The sequence below is a fragment of the Coloeus monedula genome (assembly GCF_965178545.1).
Source record: "Coloeus monedula genome assembly, chromosome: 5".
NCBI lineage: Eukaryota > Metazoa > Chordata > Aves > Passeriformes > Corvidae > Coloeus > Coloeus monedula.
This window is the reverse complement of record NC_138785.1, coordinates 21,037,849-21,062,713: the sequence shown is the minus strand read 5'-3', so window position 1 is coordinate 21,062,713 and position 24,865 is coordinate 21,037,849. Positions and strand designations below refer to the sequence as shown.

Genomic DNA, 24,865 nt, shown 5'->3' with positions numbered 1-24,865 from the left:
GCACCACACCACTGAGCTGATTCAGCAGCTCATTATTCCAAGGGAAGAAATCCTCAGGAGCTTCTCTTGCAGATGAGGTAAGAGTGCAGGCTGCTGTGAAACTAGATGTACCACCTAACACAGGTCTCCATCACTCCTTCCTCTGTGTTTGCTGTAGGGATGAGGGTGAGCAGCACATGCAGGAGGAACACATGCGTTACAGACAACCCCTGCTCATGAACCCCACAGCCTGCAGAACACAAATTACCTGGTTTTCTTTCAACCTCTTGATTTCTTTTCAGAAGAGAGGGACAGAATAATACTTCTGCTGGTATTGGAAAGCTGGGAGATTTGAAAAATTCTTTTAAGCTGCTTGTCATATATCATTCTGAACCAAATTTAGAGAAACTTCATTCCAAAGCATATTATTTTTCCCAGAAGCAGAAGTGAAATTTTTCCATATCAGTTTTCCTTCTTATCTCTATTCATTTCTTTCCCCCTTTCCATTTACCCCTACTCTTTATGACCTTTGTGAACTCAGTGTCAAAGGATCACAGGATGAGTTTCCATAAAAATTCAGTACAAGGCAATGACTTTTGCCTGGTCAACCTTGTCCCACAGCCAAAACCACCCCTCTTCCAGATGCTCAAAAACACAGCCAGCAGTTTCTCCATGTAACTCCACACAGCCCATCTGTGAATACAAGTCTGCTGTATTTGCAAACTGAGGGGTTTGACTGAATATGCTTAGAACCAGGAGCTATTTGCATTTAATCCAGCACATGCTGACAGTAAGATGGTTAAGTAATGTATTTATGTCATTCTAGCTTAAACCCCGTAACTTACAAGTACATCACATCAGTAAGAAGCATAAAGAGTACTTTTTCCTGAACCCCCAATCCTGCAAAAATCTACAAATGAGACAAACAAATTAAAGATTAAGTAGGGAAGAAAACAATGAAATTGAACCTTCAAAATCGAGTTATTTCATGTCTTATTCAAGAAGAAAATGTATTAGAAATACAGAGACTTGTCAAAACTATTTTCTGTGAAATTAACAGCTTTGGGAAAAAGCACAAAAATAATATTATAACACAGCTGTACTTTCATTTTATCAACTGCCTGCTTCTCAATCTCCAAATAAGTATATTTTTATAGTGAATTGCTTTTTTTTAAAGAAGAACCTCTGTAAGAAAAAAATTGGTCAAGTCAGGTAGATGTTCAACAGGCTAATCATGATGCCTGGGCTTTTAACAGTCAGCAAAATCAATCTATTATAATAAAAAGAAGTTTACTACCAACTTTTTTTTCTTTCACAACAGTTTCTCAGGCCCTAGGGCCTCTCTGGTTTCCGTAGCCTTTGCAAAGACATTGCTTTAATCCTTTTTTTCCTAAAACATACGTGAACTGTGTTTGCAGAGCTGGAAAGATTTAGAAAGAGAAGTGAAAATGAGCACATTATCCATCCTGCAACCAAAGAGCACTACACTTATTTACCATCAATTTTCTGTTTCATTTCTCACCATTCCAGATTCGGCAGTTAATGTATCACAAACAAGCACCACTATCAAAAGCTGGATGTAAGGAATTAAAGCCTTTTGAACACTGAAACAGCTCAGAGGAATGCCTTTGGTCTGTCAGGTGTTTCACATTTATATACATGGCTAGTCCTTAGGTACAGACATTTATACAAAGGCTACTTTAAGCACACACACACACAGCACCATGGGCTGGGGGATGCTGCATGGGGCCAGTGTCCAGTAACCAACTTTTCACAGCCTAGTGCATGGTTCAGCAACTCCTTAAATATCAAACTCATAAATGCTTAGTGCTGTGTAAAAAAAAAAAAAAAAAAAAAAAAAAAAAAAAAAAGACAGTTTAGGGATATCCATAGATTCACACAGATTCAGTGTAATGACAATTTGTGCATGACTTGCCACTTGCAGATCCATGCATATACGTGTTACCCACCCTGCAACCAAACACTTGTTTCTTGTTCTTAAACGTGCATTCGGAGTATTTCCCACTGTAACCACACTTTCCTTTTAATCTCAACTGGAAACAGAATCTATTTCCCAAAGACATCACAACATTATAAAAACAGGGGGGAAAAAGAGCCCCAAACCCCGTAACACTGATGTTCCCCTCAGTAGGCACAAGGAATGCATTGTCCTTTCACAAAGCTACTGAGCAGTGGCAAGCAAACTTTGCTTTGACAAACTTTCATTGTAAAGCTTTGACAAACTTCCATTGTAAAGCTGTTCCCTACAGTAAGGGCTGCATGGAAGAATTCTGAGAACCGGAATGTGGTAAGGAGATGGCTGGGCATTATTCACTTTGGGTCATATTGAACATTCCTAAAATAAGCCTAAGTACACAAGGTACAACCAGAAAATTTCTTCAAGGTTACCTTTCAGAGTTTATCTCAAATGGTTCCCTTGGCAAAGAAAGGTGTACAATGTCCTTACTGCAGAAAACGAGCTAGGCTATACAAACCAAAATCAAAGGCTTCTTTCTAGGAGTCCCCAAGAGGACAAAACATTCTCAGGAAGACCCTGTACTCCCAACCAACCTCCAAAGCATTTTTTACCTATTGATCCTCCCTCTAAAGCCAAACCTAAGTTGCAATAAATCTCAGGGTTTACTACCTGCACAGCATTTATTTGAGAATTCCTTCCCCCGCAAGGGAAGTTGGAGGTTAAAACATAAATAAAATTCAACAAAATCCAAACAATATGAAGTATTTGACAGAACATTCAACAGGGACAAAAGAAGTGACAACAGGCTCTCTCATCACAACAGATTCAGGTAAAGACAAACAATAAAGTCACCTAATATTTTCAAACACTACAGCAGATTTGACCCAATCTTCCAGCAATGATGGATTTTGGAAATATTTAAAAAGTAATTTATATTTGAGCCCAAGCTTTAATTGATTAGTATGATAGGCTTTTGCAATACTTTTTCCTCCTGTTATATAAACAAATTTGTGGTTTGCTTTGGCACTTTTTCTGCAGAAGAAAATTAAAAAATCACAGGAGCAGTAACAGTAGCAGACACACCAGCAACAGCAATGGCAGTGTCTGCTCCACTTCCTGGAATGACATATGAAGAGGCACAAACCAGAACGTAATTGGCCTCTAAAGACTGAAATTACTCTAGTTATGGCTGCAGCTCCATCCCATTGGTATCATGAGTATCTCTCAAACTTTAATGCCAACCCCCCTGCCTACTGGAGTACCACTTTACGTACCACAAGTAAATTAAGTGACAAGCCCACGGTAATGCTGGAAATCACTATCAGAGAACCCACCTCAACCCAGGAGACCTAGATAGATCCAAGTTTTAACTATCAGACTACTATTTATTTCTTTACCTAAGAGTGAAGCTACAATGACCCCAGAGAAAAATATTTCACAACGTCAAAAGCCATCACTAACTCACATACAATTTCAGTCTGATCTTGAAGTAGGATCACTGCAGAAGTTGTATGGAAGGAGCGATTGTTTTTTATATAAAAAGAGTTATGGCTGTCCTGCAAAATAATTGTGAGCTCATAACTGTTTCTCTTATCCCTTAAATCTCTCACAGAACTCAGAAGACAGGCCACACTCCTCTAAAGTTCTCATCACATTTTCATTTTAGCAAGACTTCCAGTCCAGATCTTTGTAAATTTCAAAAGCGGGACAAGAAAAGCAGCATTTGGCATCCTACTTAAACTTTGCCATCTGGAAGTGTAGAATTGCTTTAAATAGGACAGTATGCTTTGATTTGTCATAATGTTTATTATTGCATTTATTTTCTGCCTGCAGATATTATTAAAGATGATGTTTCATCTCAATATATGTAAAAAATCAAAGGAATGAAGAAAGGCAATCTGCCTAATTTAATTACTGTCCTGGTTCTTTCAGTAAATGATGGTTGAGCATACCAATATGAATAAGGATTTGTAACTGAATGTCATACTGTAATTATGAAAGAGCAGGAAATTGAGATACAGACTCTAATTGTTCCATGATAACCATACAAATGCATCTCACTCTATTCTTTAATGACACTGAAGTTCACGACTCTGCTCTTTTGACCTTCTTGTCTATTAAAGAAAAAAATCTCATGGTATCTAAATTATAATGTGATGCTCTGTGATATTGCTCCACTTAACTGAGTAGGATTTACAAGTACATATCACTAATAAAATTTGTAACAGTCAGATAGGGATCTAACATACTCACACCATTTGAATACATCAGTCCTTCACCACTCTTCACACCAAAACAAAGAGCTAAAAATGCCAATTTGCTGATATTTTCCTTGATCCACTGAGAACACACAGAACAGGCAAATTACCTATATTCCAGACATGTTTTAAACATATTCTGAGGAAAATGCAGCTAGAAGCTAGTCTTACATGCCTCCTGTGCCTCATCAACTAGGTTTGGTTACAACTCAACTTTTAAAGTAAAATACACTAAAAAAGATTTAGGATAAAGTTAATTTGGTAGCAGTTACAGGTTGTGGTTTGTTTTGTTTTTCTCAATTAAAACTGAAATAAGATTGCACCATTTGTTTACATAAATAAAGGAACAGAAACAGGACTCTCAATCCAGTATTTTTTTTCCAGAATATGGACCAGGGTTCTCCAGGATGCTGGAAGACTAACCTTGTACTAGCCTATGATTTCTAACTAGTTCCATTCCAATTTAACACTAGCTTCATTATTTCTTCTTCTCCTTACTCTCAGCAATTTACATTTCCAGAGTCCTAAGGCAGGCCTAGCAACAAGTGTGCAATGGTTATTTGTGACTAACACAAATACGCTCTTTTTATTTGATACCGCCACACATACTTTCATTTGCAAACCCTGCAAAAATCCCTTTCCTCCATGCTCAGTGCCCTTTCAGAAACTGTAAATCATGGTTAGAAGAGTTTAGAAGATGACAAGTTTTATTTCATTCCCTGGAGACCTTAAGTTATTCCATTACTGTGCAATATTTATTAAACAATGCTTCAGGGGAAAATGTGCAGCTTAGTAGAATAGGTCATTCTGAAAATATAAAAAAATCCCTCTGGTACAACTTTTTCTAGATATGTATTCTAGATAGTGGCATGTGACTCTCCACTCCATACTTCAAAACCATGCTGGAATTGACATGTGTGTGTGAAATCAGTCTGGCCACAGTTCTGGCTCATACTGCTTTCCCTTCACCACAGGAAGTTTGATGGAGGAATTACAGGCATTTATTCAACAAGACCTTTTCTCCTGCAAAACTGAAAACTAACATGAATTTCCCTTTTAATTGGTGCTAGGATATCTGTATAGTGCTGTAATTAATATAGTAAAGTCACACATCATTTTTCGGTTTGTTCATTATTAGTACTGCTTACTTTTTTATTACTTTATTGTCCAGAATGTGTAGTGACAGTGCAAGATGCTAGTTAGCTAAATAATCTTTAAACCTGCTCTTTGGCAGAGACACAGAGCTCTCTATTACTTTACTGTCACACTTTATTCTGTTGAAAACCTGCAAGTATAAACCAAACTGTTATTACATATTTCAAGCAGAAATCTAAAGAAATGCTGCTCTAGTTTAACGTGATCTGTAACACAACTCTAAAAGACAGCATTCGGCAATGATGAGTGTTTCAGAAGTGCTCAAGGAGCTCAGTGTCCTGTTCCAATTAAAAATCAAAATAAGTTATTGTTCATAAACACAGAAACAATCTGCTGCCAACACATTCACAAGCAAAGTAATACATTCCAATTACCTAGGCATTTCTTCTCTAGTTCTAAGCAACTGTTGGATAAAAATGCATACTTAGGGTATTTTTTTCCTATTATCCACTTAAAAGCAAATTAAAACCTCTGAAAAATTTGCTTTCCTTGCACTGACAAACTCCTGGCCAAAAAAATAACCATTTCATCACAGCTCAGCACTCCTACTGTCTATTAAAAAATTAATAAAAATAATTACTACATTGAATTAACAGACACAGGAGGAGCTCCAAACTCACCACAGAATTTTCACACAGTTTGTTCATCACATTCAAAATAACTCAGCAACTACCTAATTAATATGACCAGGTCATTACATGAACAGTTTAGTTTGGTTGGGTGCTGATGGCAATTGATCTGCAGGCTAGCTGTATTTGAAAGAAATACAATACAAATGCCAGATGTTTGCTTCCTAAAAAAAAGCAGTACACTGTGCTTTTGCTGGTGAGGCTGCTAATGCCTAATGTAGTGATGTAAAAGACCATATTCTGATATAATGAATGCCTAATCTGACATTTACACTAAGTATTTTTAAGTTGTGTGTCCATCTCAAAAACCTGCCTTCCCCTCATTCTGCAAAACCCATGCTGCAATCTGCCATTTCACTGATAAACCTTGAGCAAGTACCAAAACATGTATTACCAGAGTTAAGAACACACTTAAAATGCTTCTAACAGAGATTGTCTTAACTTAGGTTTAATCAAAATGTGTTCCATGTCTGAAATTTTTCAGTTTTTTAATAGCTAAATAACATTTTGATGGATTTTGATGGATTATAAAGTTTCATATTCATATAAAATTTCATATTTCCACTTCTTTTCCCCCCAGCAAATAAGATGAATAATTTCATTTCTGAAATATGCTGGGTGAAGTAACTAGGCTTCATGCGTACACTGGGTCACAGGTTTTCAGCTGAGGCTGAGGCATTAAATCCAAAACGGCCAAAGCACCAGCCGAAGACAAATCTCTCCTAAAAATTTTAGCAAGCTACATTATTCAAAACTATTCAGCAAGCATTCCAGCCACAACATGATGGATGCACAGGCCAGTCTAGGTACACAGCTAATCAATATCACACCCATGAATAGTCACTGCATAGTGTGGAGCCTGACAGGGAAGAGACAGGAGCATGTGTTTAATATTCAGCACCAGGAGCAGTCCCCCAGCTCTCAGCCGGACCGCTCACTGCAAATCCCAGGTACACACACACGTCTTTGTAGGAAGATGCAGGGCACCTGTTCCATGCCACCAATGGCACATACTTAAGGAATTACCAAAGCCCTTGGATAGGTGTGCTTTGTGAACTTCCAGAAAAGGCTGGCATTTACTACAGTCCTGATTTAATGACAACACCAACCACATAAAACCATTTGGTTTTCAATAGGCTATGGCACAACACCAGCACACAACTCATGCACATTAACGTGCATTGCTTGAATAAATTCCCCACTGGTTGTATCACTGAATATAAAGGTCTTCCTCATGCATTTGACTAATCAATACTTGGAATCAAATCTGTCATGTTTCACAAGGGGAAAGGAAAATGAATGAGGTTAAATTAATGCTGTCACTTTCCATAAACCTGCAATGGTTTCCCGCTATAGAAGCCGCTGACTTCATTATTTTACAGCCGGAAATCAACGCTGCAGCATATTTTAAACGTCTAATTTACTTAGATTAATAAAAAAGCACCCTCAAGACTCACCATGTATGTCATATTATGCTTCATTTTAAGCATGCCAGCTTAAGAACAGTATGCAAAACTCTCAGCAAATCACACTGATTAACATTTTGAATTTGCATGCAGTAGCGCTCTGCGCTCACCAAGTACTGTATAAACATTATTTTATTAAATTTCAAAGCAATTGTGTTAGGTAGGATAATAAAAAGTCTCTGTCTTACATTCTTTATCTCTAGAACACAGCCTTTCAAACAAGCTAAAGTAGTAAATTAAAGCAGTAAACTCACTTTTAAGGAGACAAAACCGGAAATGAGGCAATTCCAGACGTCTGAAGCCATGCTAAAACCAGGAAAGCACAGGTATCTACATCCAAAGTAGAAGCATCTGCCTGAGGTTTGCAGGTTCTCCTTACATTCTATTGTATGATTAGAGAAAAAAGTTCGGGATATTTTTTGATTTGCTAGTACTCATAAGGATTTATAGCACCTTTTTGCAGGAACCCCATTTCCTGAGGATGCTGCTGGAGGGCAACCAGCTCATTAGGGAAAAGCTGAGACAGAACAAGAATACGAGTAAAAAATGAGTTGGGGTGATAAATAAATAAAAACTGCCGCAAACAGTGAAAGAGGTCTCTTTCTCCTTTCTATCTCTGTATTTTAATTAACACACATTCCACTTTCTGGAACAACATCTCCTTGCCTGCCAACTGGCTCGTAGCTCCTCTTAAAACTCCTTAATAGCCAATTCTTCCAGAAATCTTTCCAATATAATCTTATTTTCTATTCATAAGTGGTCACTAAAATTATGGTAAATCAATATGATACAATTATTTTGTTAAATGAGTATTATATTGTCAGCTTCAGGACAAAGACAGAGACATATCCTCACACTAACAAACACTTTTCTTTACAGCCACAGGAGCTAAAAGCAGAAACTACTGTAAATCGTGTCCTAACTAACAAATCTCTAAAAAACTGAAGCTCCTAATGGCGTTTAAGAGAATTCTCAAGTCGCCATCAATCAACTCATCGACAGTGCTTATTAACTGGGGCAGTACTCTTCAGGACTGCTACGTTTAAATGACACAGCTTGCTGTATACGGCCTCCTGACCAAGGAATAGCTTGTGATATTTAAGTTAGAAATGTGATGTTAGCCCTTGTCTTCATGCAATTTGTCATTATAAATTTTCATAGCCTTTTGAAGAATAGTTATTCTTAGCTATTCCTTAGTTATCCCTCTGTAACAACTGAAGAAAGAACTGAATAATTTTCCAATTATACCTCTTCATATTTCAATCTATTTGCTAAAATACTGAACAGAGCTTCTCTTGGAACATTTCTCCCCATAGTAACTCCCCAGAGAATTGTTCATCAAGAGCCACATGGGGCATAAGTGAATGGCAATATGGCTCTAGGACTGATGGCCTTAACCAAATAAATGCTACAATCAGCATCTGTATGTAGAACATCAACAGGATTTTTACTGTACTACAAATAGTCACAGTACTGCTAATACCTTTAACTTTCAGAAGAGCATAATTTTAATGTTTCCATTTAAAAAACGGCATTTTGTGCAGTATTTGTATACTCGTGAACACCTTTATTTTGATAACAGACTAAGAACACATGCATTAACTCTCAGTTGACTTCAGCATGAAGATACTCAGATCCCTTGCAAGTATTAGAGAAACTTGTTAGGAAGGTAAACAAACAGTGCAATAAAATGGCTTAAATATGTAAAGCTGACATAACATAAGTTATACAGGATAGACAGCACATACCCACAAGGAAAAGGAGGCTCACAAATCTGTATGTCTGCAATTGTCTTGACTGAATTTAACTGAAGCGAGCCATAGGTAAACTCTCAAGCCCATTGTTTTGAAAAAGCCTTTACAAAGAGTTCAACAAACCTGCTACTGGCAAAAATTACGGAAAATCATCTACTCTACGCCAGTCACATACTCCAAGAATTAAACAGTCCTTTGGTTTTATTCAAATGCCATTAGAATAATATATTCTACGATAACAGTACTGGCTCATCCACCATGTGCAATCTGTTGTCTTCTTGTTTCTGAAGTGAGCAGGATTAAAGAACTTTTAAAAAACATACATTGCCTCCCAATTACCTGAAAGAGCTTAGATGTACACACCCAGAAATATGATCACTTTCAATCTGATGCACTTACAAAAGTGCAAAGCTCTGCATTAAATTAACTGTATGTCTTCAACATGATCCTGATGCCTGTAGAAAAAATTGCATTAAAAATATTTGATAATATAACTTAAATGAAGAAGTTTAAAAGAATTCTATTCAGGTATGAATAGAGATGCCTCTTGGAAGAAAACAATGAAGCCCGGAAATGAAAACAGAGAGTGGACTGACTTGGAATTAGTAAAAAAGAATTTTTGTTGAAGTCTTAAATCCTGGAAGTTGGCCACAACACAGGAATCAGAAAAGCGATTTGTTAAAAGTGTTCTGATGTCAGTATCTAGTTCAAGGCTTTTATGCACTTCAGTGGTATTCAAATGGTAAATCACTAAAAATCAAGCACATTACCTCAATATCTTAACGCAAATTAAGATGATGACTTACAATCACACTAATCGTTTTGTGCCACATCCTAATGCAATATAAAGACATCAGCTTTATTTGGTGAAATTGAGTCTACTCATACTGTGGCTCTATCTTTCCAAGTCTTAAAAACAACTGTGACAGCTAGGGAAATCCTAAACTTTTTGCAGCTAGATTCACCACCAAACAAATAAAACCAAAGAGCCAATATTACTAAAATAAACACATCAAACAAATAAAACCAAAGAGCAAATATTACTAAAATAAACACATTTGTGTTAAAAGACAATGTGCATACTGCAACGTGTGTCTCTACATTAGGGCTCAGAATAGAAATGGTCACCATTCTTCAAAGGACAATGTTTTAAAAGCACCTCATTTGCTCTGGATAATGAGCCAAGAGCAGGAAGAATTTGTGTCATATCACATCTCCATCTTAATTACTTCTCCATCAAGTACGTCGCTCAGACATTATTATCTTAACTGTTCCAGAAGCTGCTACAAATCTTTGTAATCATATACTGGACATAACTTTTCTTTCACTGTTGATTCAGTGCTTTGAAAAAAAAGAAGGAAAACAAAGGTCAAGCCAAGTGCAACATGTTAGGGAAGTTTTTTTATGGAAAATGGTTCTGCCAGTTAATTTGTTTCCAACAGGTCCAGGGAATACATAAGTCTAAACCCCATATGATTGTATGTTATAAAATGTAATCTTTGGTTTTTAGGCTTTTTGAAATCATATTTCTTTATCTGTCATTTCACTTTCTGTAACCAGTTAATAGCATTATTCAGTACAGGTTAGAAAGCACCTTTTCTGTGCAGTTCATTTGCTGCATCCCAGCTCCCAATAATTTGGAAAACTATGATCATGCACATATTACTGCTGCAACACTCCCTACTCTCTACCAAAGAAAACGGAACAGCTGTTTCATCCTGTAAGTAGATACACAAACGGGTTTAAAAAGCACAGTACAATGGTTAAACAGAATTATCATAGAGATAATGCAGATATGTTCACAGAATAATCATACACAGAAAATATCAAACAGGAGCATAACTCAAGCATCTTGTCTTTAACCATTGCTAAATTTGCATCAAAGAAGGGACCAGAACGCAAGATGGTCCACACCAGCCAGCACATGTCTCAAAAACCCCACTTCCACATGAGTCTGCAGGAATGTGCACTTTGGGCACCTACGTGGGTGAATGGAGAAACTGGGATCAGGGAACAGCAGGTAAAAGAGAGGGTGAGAATTATTCGTGCTTCAACACACAGCACTGTCAGAGAGAACATCGCAACAGAATAAACTCAGAACTCTACCTGGGATCAAGCACAAATCTCACATAGGCTTGAAGACTCTCCAAACCCTGCTGAGTTAGCAGGAGTTCTCCTATTCACAGACAAGGCCCTGCTGTCTCACATCCCAGCCAAAGGAAATGCAGCATTCCTCACTGCAGGTCCCTCAACTTACCTTGCATAATCCTATTATAAAATGGTAGTAAGCACAGTATAGCGCAACAGTTTATTGCTATTAATCAAGACAGTGCAAGAGGGCTTTAACCAACCATGAGCAAAACGATCAAGTTACACTCATGTTTCAAGCCAAACCTTTATTTCAAGAATTTTATTCTGGCACACACAAAATGTGATCGCAATTATTCCAGCAATGCTCTTTTTGTTAAGTGCCTGGGGTAGGCAGCAGCCATTTTACGTATTTAGAAAAACAGATGGGTCTGCCCTCAGTACTGGAATTCTTCTGTAGCTGTAAAAATCACTTCCATTTCATAACTGACCATATGAAGTCCTAGTGCTGTGTAAAGAGCCTTTTTTTGATTAATTACAAACACATTTAGAAATAACACTAAAAAATGAATACCACTCTTCCCCTTCCAAGAAAATTACTTCTTTTTATTTCCAAGTAATTGTACTGCACATATTTACCTTGTATTTCTAGAATAACAATACCTCACTGAAGACAGGCAGCATTTATCTGACTTACCAGAACGATGGTGATGCTGCTCTTCCAGGAACTCCAAGTCAAGCATTAAGTCATCTTCATCCAACTCACAGGAACCCAAGTTATTCAAAACATCCTAGTTTAGATTATAAAAAAAAAAAAAAAAAAAAGAAAAGAAAAGTAAAAGAAGCATTTAGACAGATGTGTTAGCCAAATTGCTCTCCACAAAATAATTTCCAATCAGATCTGGAAAACGTGTCTAAGCAGGAGCTACAGAAAATTTTTCTGCTTACATTAGACTTGTTAGAAATTGTATCAAACAACTGTCCAAGGTGAAATGTGTTTGTCACCATTCTCTTTTTAGAGGATCTCAGATATCTAACAAAAAACCCCAGAAGTACAAGTAATACCATCTACCCGACTTTTTTTTTTTTTTTACTGTTCAGTGATGGTTTTGTGTCTCTGCAAGTTTAAGCATAACTTTTTATGAAGAATAAAAATGTTATTTTTAGCACAACATAAAAGTATCAGTGCATGTTTTTTATTAAATATTGAAATTCTAAGCACTGCCTGCCCTTACCAATATGCTTCGAAGAGAGATTTACTGTTCTATTTATCCAAAGGATAATGAGACACAAATTTAGCATAAACAGGAAATTCAGGCATGAATTATCAACTCATGAATTTTTAAGTATTTACGTGGGTGGCAAAGGCTTACATAGGCAGAGAAGAAATCTGACTCTGAAGTGTAGCTGCTTAGGCCCCCATTACTATTTGGTGATTAATTTTGTTTGCCATGTCTTAACCACAGACAGATAAGGCAGGTTTACACACAGGGATAGTCATTCTCAATCTTCTCCCCATGTGTATTTTATTCTATGGTCATTTCTTTTGACCTGGTAATACACCCATTTTCTCCACAGTCACCAACACCTAATCAAAGCTAATACAATGCCTTCTCAAGCTGCTTTAGCATTTTGTTTGCTAACCAACAAGCAATATTGCAGGGCTCAATTCGTCAGTCCATCCACAGGCAAGTAAGCCATTAGTTGCTGCATGGGATGGATGCTGGCACCCTATGCACTGCACATGCTCCCAACACTAATATAACTAATGTAACAGAACAAATTGGTGTGAAAGAGGCCAGGTTATCGTCCCAAAGCACTGAGCTGCCTGGGAGATCTCTGCATAGCAATCTGCTGTAATGAAAGTAGACAAATATGACAGTAGGATACATTAAACCAGTAAAAGCCCTTCTTGATTTCAGTTCCAACCATATTTTTTTTGGTGCCTTCTAATTATTTTAAGTATTTTTCCACCACAATACATGTCACCTCTTATTCCTACTCACCACTTGCACCTATTCAACCCTTTGGAGTCATTATTTCTTCAAACTCTGTTTTCTACTCTTTCACAAACAGCACACAGGTAACACAAGGACTTTTTCTTGCATTCTTTCCCTGACTTACCATCAGCACAAGAAACCTCTTATGAGAGACAGAATCCCTTGCTAATGCTGTTAGTACATTTTTTGCTCCTGTTTTGAATTTAGATGCTATTATGCACTCAAGCTTAATCAAATGGTATATTAAACTCAGAGAACGTACGACATACTTTGTTTATATATTGTTTTATCAATGTAACAAAAAAAAAAAAAAAAATTGGTGAAAACGTCCAGAAGAACAATCCCTGCAATTTTTAAGCAACAGCTAAAAGTTTTTCATGCCAGTAGAGGCAAAACATAAAAAGGTATGAGTACACAGGTTTGTTCTTTACATTAAAATTATTGTCTATATTACAGTTGACCAACTGAATCATTGATATTAATGCTGAGCATCCTTTGATAAGCTATTCTAGCAAGGAGCAATGAATTCATGCTAATTGAGCATCTCCTACATCTTGTGCAGTAATTTACGTGTGGGCTGAAATCCTGGGAGATTGCTTGCAAAAACACAGTGACTCACAGCCTTCATCAAGAAACAAATTCCATTTGATTTGGAATTAACAAACACAAACAGAAACACAATTTTCTAAACCGAAGAGTTGAAGAACCGTTTAAGAAGGACCAAAAGAAAAAAGTTTGTATTGATCTCTCCTCCAGCTTATTACTGCCTTTAAGGAAGATCTTCACTTCCAGTAACGCTCCGAGTGGAGGCAAACCTTGCTCCATCTATCCTCTCTGTTCTGCAAGGCTGATGTACATCCTGCTCCACACAACAGCACCTCTTCTCATCCACCTGAGCTGAGGGCTCCCAGCTGCCCTCCCAAAGCACATCTGACCCCTTTGCCTTCCCTTTCCTACAGCCTCTTCAACTGCACCAACAACAGCAGGCAAGCTAAAGTGACAAAGAAAAGCCCTGCCCGGGTGCATTCTTCTTGTAAGTACCTCCTCCAGGGAAGTAGTCTCTCTCTGTTCCCAGGAGTTCACTTGTTCTTTATAAAGGGACATATCACAGGACTGGGACCAAACAAATTAAAAGCAGCTACTGTCCATCATGGCAAGAACGAGGGCTTTGACAGGGATGCTCCACCACCAAGTATGTCAATGATGCTGACAGTCCAGCTGATGCTCTGCTCTAATCGCCCACATGTGGGCAGAGTTCTTCCATGGACACGAACCAAAAGCAACTCAAGAATGCATAAAAGCCCACCCAAGCAGAGAGCATTAGTTAGATCCCCAAGGCTATTCTAACTAAGTAATATTTTCTGAAAACATGGTATTAGAAAATAAGAGAGGCAAGCTCTCAGAATGACCTGCCTAATGCCACAGAACAGCTCCATGGTACCGCTGTGAGTACACACCAATGGCCTCTGTCCCTCTGCTTCCTCACCAGGATTCATTACTCTGTTGCTATGACAATTAGCAAAAATTGAAATTTCCTTTAAAGTTTAATATCTCTTGACCCTTTGCCCATTCTTCCCCTCACCACTGCTGCAGCAGTCTTTGAAGAATAACACAATTAAATATTAAAAAAAAATAAAGTAAGAGAGATCGAGCCCTAAAGAGCATTCCAAGTGAATAGTTTAAAGGCTTTGCTACAGAGAGAAAAAGAAATTAATTCTTCCATCAAGGTCTCAAGGAACCATTTGTTGTCTATTTAGGATGGCATACCTTTTATTTATTTTAGTAGGGAAACCATTTAGTTAAGGCACAACCTCACAGCAAAAAACCCCTTTATTGACTCTGTAATAACCCCTCAGAAGCCTTAAGACATACTTCCTACTCCCACTGTCTGCTTGACTTCTACTACTATTTTGCCTTTATAATAGACTCAAAATTAACATGATGGTGCTTTTTTCTTCTAGTCAATCTGGAAGTTGATCATAACCTGTGAGAAGAGCATGTGAACACACTTAGTCAATCATTTGCCCACATGTCTCAGTTTTTCCTGGTCAATACAGCCTGTAACCAGTTTAAAAACTAATAAACTCAGTTTGCCAACCATCCTTTCCACCTTTGACTTGGGGGCCTACCACTGTTATTTTAAAAAGTTTCTATTCAAACAAGAATTTAGCAGTGATAATTTAAACCTTACTAACTCAGAATAAAAAGCAGTGATTCGTACAATGGCTCAGATGTGTTTGATAACCAATAGTGGCTGTAAGCAGAACAGGATGCTAATCCAAGAATATTTCAAGGCACCAGTGACTTCTTAAAAACAAATTTCATATTTAAAATTCTTTCAGCAACCACAAGAAGTATAAACTGCTATTTTCATCTGACAGCTGAGTATCTTAGATAGGACTCACTGAATTCAATGGTACTCAACTTAGTCTGGGCCTAATCACAAATTTCTTAACATTCTTAAGTAATATGACCTAAGAATGGTTTTAGTATCAAAAGATCCACAGTGATTTACATGGGTATAGCTCAGAAACAGCTGAAACCTTTTAGTAATAGAGATGTACTAGGCACACAGCTCCCCCCAGCCAGTAAGTTTACTCAGGCTTGTTGAAGGGGATTTCCTTCCTACACCTTAGTACCCTACCTTCTTTCTCTCTTCCCAGTTTCCCTTCCTAAGAAGGGAAACTCAAAAGAAAACTAGTGCCTAATACATAAATTTTAGTCCCTTTCCAGAATAGCCAAGTATTTAATTATTTTTATACCTGTTCAGTTCAGTTCAACAACACTAAAAATGAGTCTGAAAGCTGGAATAAATAACAGCTTCAGTAGTAAATAATATAAAATGCCCAAAGCAACAGGTCGCAAATCTGCTGTTGGGCTTCATCAAATAATAAAAAGCAAACAACATCTCTTTATGAAGCCTCCTTTACCATGTGTTTTTTCCCAATTATTATTCCAAATAACCAACTTACACATATAAATACCCAGTGAAATTACTGCTTATGGAATTACAGAATACTTCTCTAAAAATTGACTCTGCTATTCAAAAATGGCAATAAAACACACATATGCATATATAAATACAGTAACATATATTATTTTATTAAGCAATGTAATTCAATTTCACATGGACCTAGCATAACTGTATCAGTTGCCCAATACATATAAACAGAGTAAGGTAAACCCATGAGTATTTATAACTAATACACAAAACCAAGTTTAATAATTGGATTTAGGTAACAAATCTGCCCCTTTGAATCAGCCAGTAATCAGTGGCATCAATCAAAAGATTCATTTCTTCATGTTTTCACACATCTTCATTCTAGACTTCTTGCTCCTAAACAGTAGAAATAATCAAGTAACAGCAAGATCTTGAAGGCTGCAGACACAGATTCTCTGTCATTACCAACATTTTTGGAGGGCTGTATCTATTATTTTGTAATTTTATTCTAATTAACATGCAATCCCTAGTCAATGTGATACTCAAACAACTTTTGCATATTTTTCAAGCGCTATTCAGCCCTGACAAATCTTGTTTTGCTGAGCAAGGACATGCAATTTTTTTTCCTGACCAGTGTTTTTGGCTACCACACACAGGTTGAAACTGGAGCCTTGCATTTTCCAGTGTATTTCTGGGTTCTTCTACACAGATCGAGATTTCCATTTTATTGCTGTATTGTGATACTGCAACAAAATCTTTACTATTTGCTCAGAGATTTTTCAAGGGCTTTGAGAACCTGTGCTCCAGTAAGCAACTTAAGTTACAAGACTGAAGCATTGGCATGTTTGCAATTACTCAGTTCAGAAACATTTCTCTCAGACACATCCATGGCTGAAAAAGGATAGAGACATTAACTCCAGTTATAAACACATTGCTATACCCTTACTGTCATGAACGTGAACATACTGACTACATTTCAATCTTTAATGGATCTTTTGGTCAAGCTTTGCACTGTTTGACACTGTTTTGTCACTGCGCTTCCTCTGCTGCTTGCCTTGCAAAGTTCTCACTGCTGCTGCAATTTCAACGGAGAGTTGAGCTTTGGTCATGCGCACCCCTCTTGGAAAGCCAAGTCTTGTACAGGCACACACACACAGAGAAATGCATTTCTGCTCAACTGTCTGAAATTCTGCCCCACTGCCTCTTTAGACTATATCAGGTAAACCCTAAACCTCAAGGGAATAATTTTTTAACACTTTTCTCCACCCCCCGAAATAATAGCAATGGTCTCATTTGTGTAAGTGATTATGCAGCGATCACTGGATTTTCAAAGTTATTTTTAGAACTACAAGGACAGTATTTTAAACTCACTTTGGGTTCTGTTCTGTTTTGCTTTCCTTTCCTCTTATGTTGGCCTCTGCACATCTTTCTAATTGTCTTCCTCTGTGTTATTGTTCTTCACTATTTTCTAAATACGAATTTTCGTATGTTATTGGTGGGAGAGGGAGGGATATTTCCAAAATACAAGGATTTAATGTTCATGCCTCCCCATTGAAATGATGTTCTAAATGTGGTTTGTAAAATTCCTCTCAGAGTGTAACAGTATGTTAATATTTAATTTTACAGATTCCTTTTTTCCTTCACTGTAGAAATATATGTGGGAGGCTATTTGAGATCAATGCTTTTACAAGAGTATATAGAAAACACACTCTAGGGAGAATAATTTGATTTTTTGTAAATTCACATGTATGACAATTCACCTGTATCTACTGAGGGTCACTGAATATCTGATGCTGGAGAAGAACAGAATTAAATACTTACTTCAAGACTGAAATGATTTCTAAAGATTGCCAAAGGATAGTACTTCATCAAAATTGTATTCAAAAAAGGAACATGGCATACAATCAGCATAAGAATGAAAACTGAGACATACTCAAGGAAAAAGAAAGACCTTGAGCTATTTAAAGTAATGTTAGCTGCTAGAACTGTACCTGAATAATTCATGGACATAATGAAGTATTTCCCCTTCTGCTCTCTCTCAAACACTTCAAAGGGAAATGAAAGTACATGAAATCCAGCAAACAGAAAAACTTTTAAAAACATAGAATCCCTGCCAACAGCCTAAAAATCTTTGCATCAAGTGTAAAGCTTATGGATTACTTTCATATACCAAGAGCAGCTTAAAACAGTTATTTTTTTCTGAACAGCACCACCCAGGAAGCGTATCATTCGCTACACGTATGAATTGAAGACTTCAGAAAACAAAAAGTGTTGCAATGTTTGGTAAGAACATTTTCTGTACCTAACATGTGAAAGTCCAGTTATATACTAAATCAATATGCCATTAAGAACCAGAGACAGAAAATGAGCAGTGGAGGCAACTGTCTAACTACAGAGCTCAGATCCACCATAATATTCTTCAAAATATTTTCTGCGTGCACTCTTTTGGCCGTGTAAGGGAAGAGCAGTACTCTCCATCTGATTGTTGTTTCTGCCCTTTTGATTCTCTCTGTGCATTAAATCAATGTCTGCAATGATGCTGCTCTTGCCTGAGTGATTGTAACTAATGGACTCTCCCAACAGGTCTCAAGTTGGAACTCATACAGGGCTCACTGTACCACAGATCCAGCCGGCTCCCTGGAACTACACAAGGGGAATACAGCCAAGCCCAAGCACTGCTGGTGGCAGGACAGGACCTGCCCATGCTCCTGTCCTGCCACAGTGTCAGTCAAAAATGGAGGGGCAATAGCACAGGAATGCCACCAATAGTGAAACTGGTAGCAATACAGAAGTATTTTGTAATACTACTAAGCACAGCAATATGAACAACATGATGTTGCAAAGACTCAGAGTAGTGATGTATTTGCACAAACCACATCTAGGAAAACACATAAAAGACCTCAGAAAGATGATAACAAAGGTGATAGGACAGGCAGGAAAGGCAAGTGATGGAATCAGAACTAGTCCTCATTCCAAAAATTAGATGACCTAAAGGACACGGAGATAAGGTCCCCTCCCTTTCCTTTTGGGGAGGAGGCTGATAAAGACAAAACTATCAAGGACGAGTGAGCGAAGATGAGGAAGGAAGAAGCAGCACACTTTGGATCGGGTTTCCAACACCTGAGAGAGCAGAGTCTGGCCTCCACAGACCCAGTAAGGGTAATGGCAAAGACCACTGCCATCACCAGCACCCACATCCCAGCAAGACTGGCCTTGTTTCTCATCTCCTAAACAATCCCATTTTTAACTCAGCAGCCATCTTTAATTCATACACTTATATACAGGTATGTGCACACCCACTTGCAACATGCAGGCACAGATAAACAGCTCTGAAGGGAGCTGGAAGGCAACAGGTGGCCTCAGAAGTTAAGTTTTAGTTTTAAGCAATTTTAAGCATCTATCATAGCATTCTAAATCCATGTTCAAGTCAGTCCTAGATAAGGATCAGCTCTTGACAAACCTGATAAGACAACAGTCACCTAAACCTGAATTCACAATTTGTCAAGAATATCAAAGTAAGAGCCACACTGAATATGTGCCAAAGTGTCTGTGCAGCACAAAGCCTGAGAACTGTATCTGTGAAAAAAAGGAAAAAAATGTAATTTCAGACAGAGAGGTGCTTTGCTAAATGGTCACCACTCTTTCAAATAACTTTAGAGTGTTGAGATTCATTTTGGTTGTAAACAGAATCAAGACAATGGGATTTTCAGTGTTGAAAAAGGTGTATACATTTTTCATACATCAATCTGAAATTTCATTAACAGAATCCTACAAAAAAACCCCATTCTTAAGATAAAGTATGAAAATACAGCCAAAGAAATGCAATAAAGCTTAAAGGGACAAAATAAAGCCTCCTTTAAAAGATTTTTTTTTTCTTCCTCACTCACACATATGCTTTCCTCCCAGCAGAGGGATACATCTGCAACATGTAATCTGCTTTGTGGATTAGTTAATGTTTTTACAGCTTTTGTAATAGGCAAAGCATTATTCTAGTGCAGTCATTATCAGCACACAGCTTTGGGAAAGTTTTCTACACTCATGCCAGATTTTTCTGCCAAACACAGAAAAAGCTCCTTGAGCATCTCTATCCTGCATTTTTACAGGATATGATTTAGACCACTCTGTGATGCTTATTTGTATATGCCTTAGAGATGTGAGTACATCTAAGCCATGTCCAACAGGTTATTCAACACATGGATCTGGCAGTTATTTTCTTCCAAACCCACTCAAATTAAAAACATCACTTACATCTCAACTTTCTGTCACTTGGAACTTTGTACATGTCCTGAAAGCACCCAAGTCAAAGCTTCAGCCAACATATAAAGGGTCAAAATTGGCTTTATGACATGTAAAGAATCTTCAATTCTACTTTTGCCTTTTCTCAGCCAGTGGTACAGAGGGGAAAAAAAAAAAAATATCATAACCATAGAACTAGTAAGGACCTGGGTGCCATAAAGAAAAAAATTTAAAATCAGGGGATACAAGAGGAAGAAGAACCTCAGTGTTTACAGTCATGATAAATCCCTACCACTCCTATGTAAAACTCTTATTCAAAGAATATCATTGCTCTGACAAACTAGATCAGAACAATTCACCTATTGCCACAATCCAGCACCAGCCACATTCATCTGGCAGACACAGCTGAATTCAAACCCCTTTCCCCAAACAGTTACATACCAAGCTCAAGAACTGATTGGATTTTTCTTGCAAATGAAAGAATGTTCTAGTTCTGTCATCTATACTGTTGGAGTCAGCACTTTTGGATGCCAAATAAGGATAATCTGTTTTATGGCTTGAGCATGATTTTGTTTCTAAGAAAAGACTAAAAACTTTCTGCATATCAAAACCTCTAAACTCTTCTAGACATATGATTAAATAAATATTTTTTTCATTCCCAATATTATTATAAGCCAATTATGGCTGAACTTTCCATCTCTAATTTTAAATTCTAGCCTCTGATATTGGCAATAAATCACTGAAAAGTGAGCCCTGTAAATAAAACCACAAGTGACCCTTTGGTATAGTGTCATTAATGCAATATATACTAGATATGCTATGGCTAATATTATTTGAATTCTTTCTGTTTCCATGGCAACATTGGCCTATGGCTGCTCTGGTAAACAGGGGTTTATATCATTCTTTGAGAAATTCTTCTGCTCAAATGGCATTTTTCTACTACTGCATACTTTCTTCCACTTTCTTTGGTTTGGTTTTTGTTTTGATTTTTTCTTTTTTTATTGGAAGAAGTGTAATGTCAATTACTAGAATTGCTAGCCCAGAAGAAAGATTTTTTTATTATTATTATCACAGTTGAATGGGCAGTGAATTCGGAACTTGTCGCAAGGCAAACTGTTACAAGCTTTGACTAACAGCAGCAATACAAAATGCAACAATCCATCTTGGAGAGTTATCGAAATCTCACAGAGACAGAAACCACAACCACTTTCTGGAAATCCTGCAATGCATACATTTTACTGGCTTTGTTCCTTCCACTGTACTTTCAAAACTTTGATGGTTAAGACATCTGTCTCTTTCAGTATCTACATGTGCATGGTCTCCTAACAAGTATTTGGCTCTAGACCACAGAATGAAAGAACGGTATTAATATCTATAAAACAGTGTCCAGTTCTTTCCCATGACTTACACAGGTGCTTCACCTGAACAGGAAAATTTGGCATGCCAAGCATGTCCAGCTGAAGAGCAGAACACTATACAGGTATCAGTTCACCTGGCTGTTATGTCTGAAATCAGAGATGATCAAATCTGCACCCAAGCTGCCACTCACCTTGCCAACCACAACTAGGGATAACCAACAGAATCTGGCTGCGTCACAGTATTTGGCTCCCCAAAAAAATTATCTGTTGATGAAGTCAGTGTGCTATTAAGAGGGTGATCTCCTTGCCAGAGCAAAGTGGAAAGACCTGAGAACACAACACTCTTGGAGAGGTATAACATCCCTTGAACTAAGGCCTGGGAAGATAATTAGGCTAGCTTGAAGCTTTTGGGCACCCCTATCTGTCCAGCCTACCCGAACAACAGCCCTAGTTTTACCACTACTTCAGAGCCTAAAGAAGAAGCTGAAGATGATTCCCTTTGTAAGGCAATGAACTCACTTCATTTTCAGTACAGCATAACCCTTAGTAATGTTAATTGCATCACACACTGTTACATGCTGGCAGGACATCCAAGCCTTCAGTAATTTGAGTCAATATAGCAGCTTAAAAATCAGACTTATGTCAGGCTCAACCCCCTCTTATTATCAGGTCGAGAAAATGCAATTGCTGATGCATTCCAACCAGTGAACACCCAAATAATAATATTAAACAGAACATATGTTATATATACGTGCATATGGGGCCCAAATGTCATACAAGTATTGTAGAGACTGAATCAGTAGCTGGATGTTCAGAAGAAAACAACATTCTAAAACATTAGATAAAGAATTTATCACAAAGCAAAGCACAAAACTTTTCACTCTGCTTACAGGTCTTTGACCCCCAATTCTTGCTTCCATTTATTTCCGCTCACTGTGTGGCTTTGCAGTTTAAATGGTATCTGCCATGTTTCTTTGACAATTCCTATTCTTCCTATAAATTTAACAGAAATAATGTGCATATAATAAAGAACAGCAAAGAAATAGCAAGTTTTTGGTTTAGAAGGACAACGAGTGAAAAAATGCAGTCACTGAATCAGCAACTTAGTTGTTAAAGGCTCTCTGGTTTGCCACTAAATATTCTTTATGAAGTCACAGGATTCTTCATCCTGAGCATGTGACAAGTCTGGGGCTTGAACAAACAGAGATGGGTGGCTTATTGCACTGACAAGTTAGACCTTGGACAGTCAGGAAAGGCTCAGCTCCACTAGCAAGTACTCCAAAGACCTTTTTCACTAATCAACATTTATGCATCTTCAGTATAGAGAGCAATTTAAACTCTTTGAGGTCATGGTGACACTGTCAGAAACTTCCTCAAATCCTAACCAAAAAAGACTATCATTATAATGATTTTCACTTGCCATTAATTCCCAACTGCCTAATTTAGAACGCTAGAAAGCAGTCTCCCCAGTACTAATTGGAATAAATTTTTAATTTAATAGTCGAATGTGCTCCAGTTTGGGTTTTTTTTCCTTTCATCGAATCAATGCTCTCATTATTTGTTAAGAGCTAGGTGCTCAGGGCAAATTGTTAAGAAGCCTAAAAAAAGATAGCTTCTTGGTCAATAGTCTAGATTTTAAAAGGATCACAGAGTAGGTTATGATTTTCTTTAAAAGTTAAGTAAAACACAGTCTTCTGTCTTGAACGGGATAGTGGCACTAACAGTTTCTGCTTCATTTCCACTCTAAGCAGGCAACACCACAAAAACCCAGACTTGCTCAGTGCTGAAGTCAGGTTTTTATCCCACAACATGAATAAGATGAATCCTCACGGACTAAACTTCAGTAGGCCCATCACAATAAACACATCTAGAGAATACCTGCCACAAAAATCTTATTCAGCATATAACAATTTTCAAATTTATACTAAAAAGAACTTAGTCTCTTAAGTGAGACCAGTCTTCCACATCTATATAGTCAGGACTTTGGAGAATAAGCTGAAGTATTAAACAGCAAACATTTGCTGTCTTAGAGCTGGCAGACTGACATTATTTTGAAATGTTTACAAGACTGAGGAAGTACTAGTACTATCATTTTGAATATTTTACTTCTAGAGTATTCTCAGTATACCAATATTACTGATGTTAAAACTACTTATTCTCAACCAGGTTCCAACCTCACTTCAGTCAACAGGTTCCAATGCCACTTTTTAAAAGGATTAGCAGACATCCTCACACTTCCAAAACAAAGTGGCATGTTGCTTCTTGGTCAGTATCCCTATTTTTAAGATGCTCTCCTGCATGTAAGCTCCTTCTCCGAGCTGCTGTTGCTTTCAGTTTAAAATAAAATTACAGAAGTAAAGAGGTTCCAGAAACAGGCAGCAGAAGCTACATAAAGACTAGATACTACTGAATGTGCTGAGCAAAAAAATCTGATCAATAATCAAAGCCCATAACTTCTGCAACCTTAATTCTGTATGTATAGACTGGATTAACCAAAAATTAGGTTTTGTTTTCTTTCCACTTACTGGAGTCATAAAGCAAACACAATCATTGTGAAAAAGCCAGCACATATAAAGACTATTCTGGAGTTCAGTACTATGCTGTGCTGTTATTCCCAGGTCTGCAGTGGAAGAATACATGAACTTCTACAAATGACAACTTATTAGCCTACTTTTCTAGAGCGTAAGATTGATGCCATCCCACTGTCTAAGCAGAAAATTGTTTTGTCCTTTCCCTGGGAAATTTTGAACCTCTTTACCAACATTCACTACATTGGAAAGTGACAGTCTTAAAGGCAAAATGCAGAAGCTTAGCTACAGCAGGTATTTGGAAGAGTAACATTCAAGCACTGCATCTGCTACAATCAAAAGCCAGGTGGAAAATCGAGAGCTGTAACTGCCTCGGCCATAATGGCTTCATTCAGCTGCAGCATCCTATGCCTGTGCAGAATGAGAAAGGTGTCTTTTAATCAGTATCTCTATGCAGTGTTTATATACTAAAAAAACCAAACCAAAACAAAAACC

The 24,865-nt window shown here is 37.5% G+C and overlaps 1 protein-coding gene across 1 annotated transcript in view; it reads right to left on the bottom strand.

Moving 5' to 3' along the window:
- CCSER1 (coiled-coil serine rich protein 1) overlaps window positions 1–24,865 on the bottom strand; it is a gene marked incomplete at both ends in the record, with an annotated part of 543,822 nt that overhangs the window by 484,864 nt on the left and 34,093 nt on the right. The window contains one exon of the mRNA XM_082281877.1: window positions 12,005–12,098. Coding sequence (XP_082138003.1) covers window positions 12,005–12,098 — 94 coding nt within the window. The remainder of the gene's footprint in view (window positions 1–12,004; window positions 12,099–24,865) is intronic.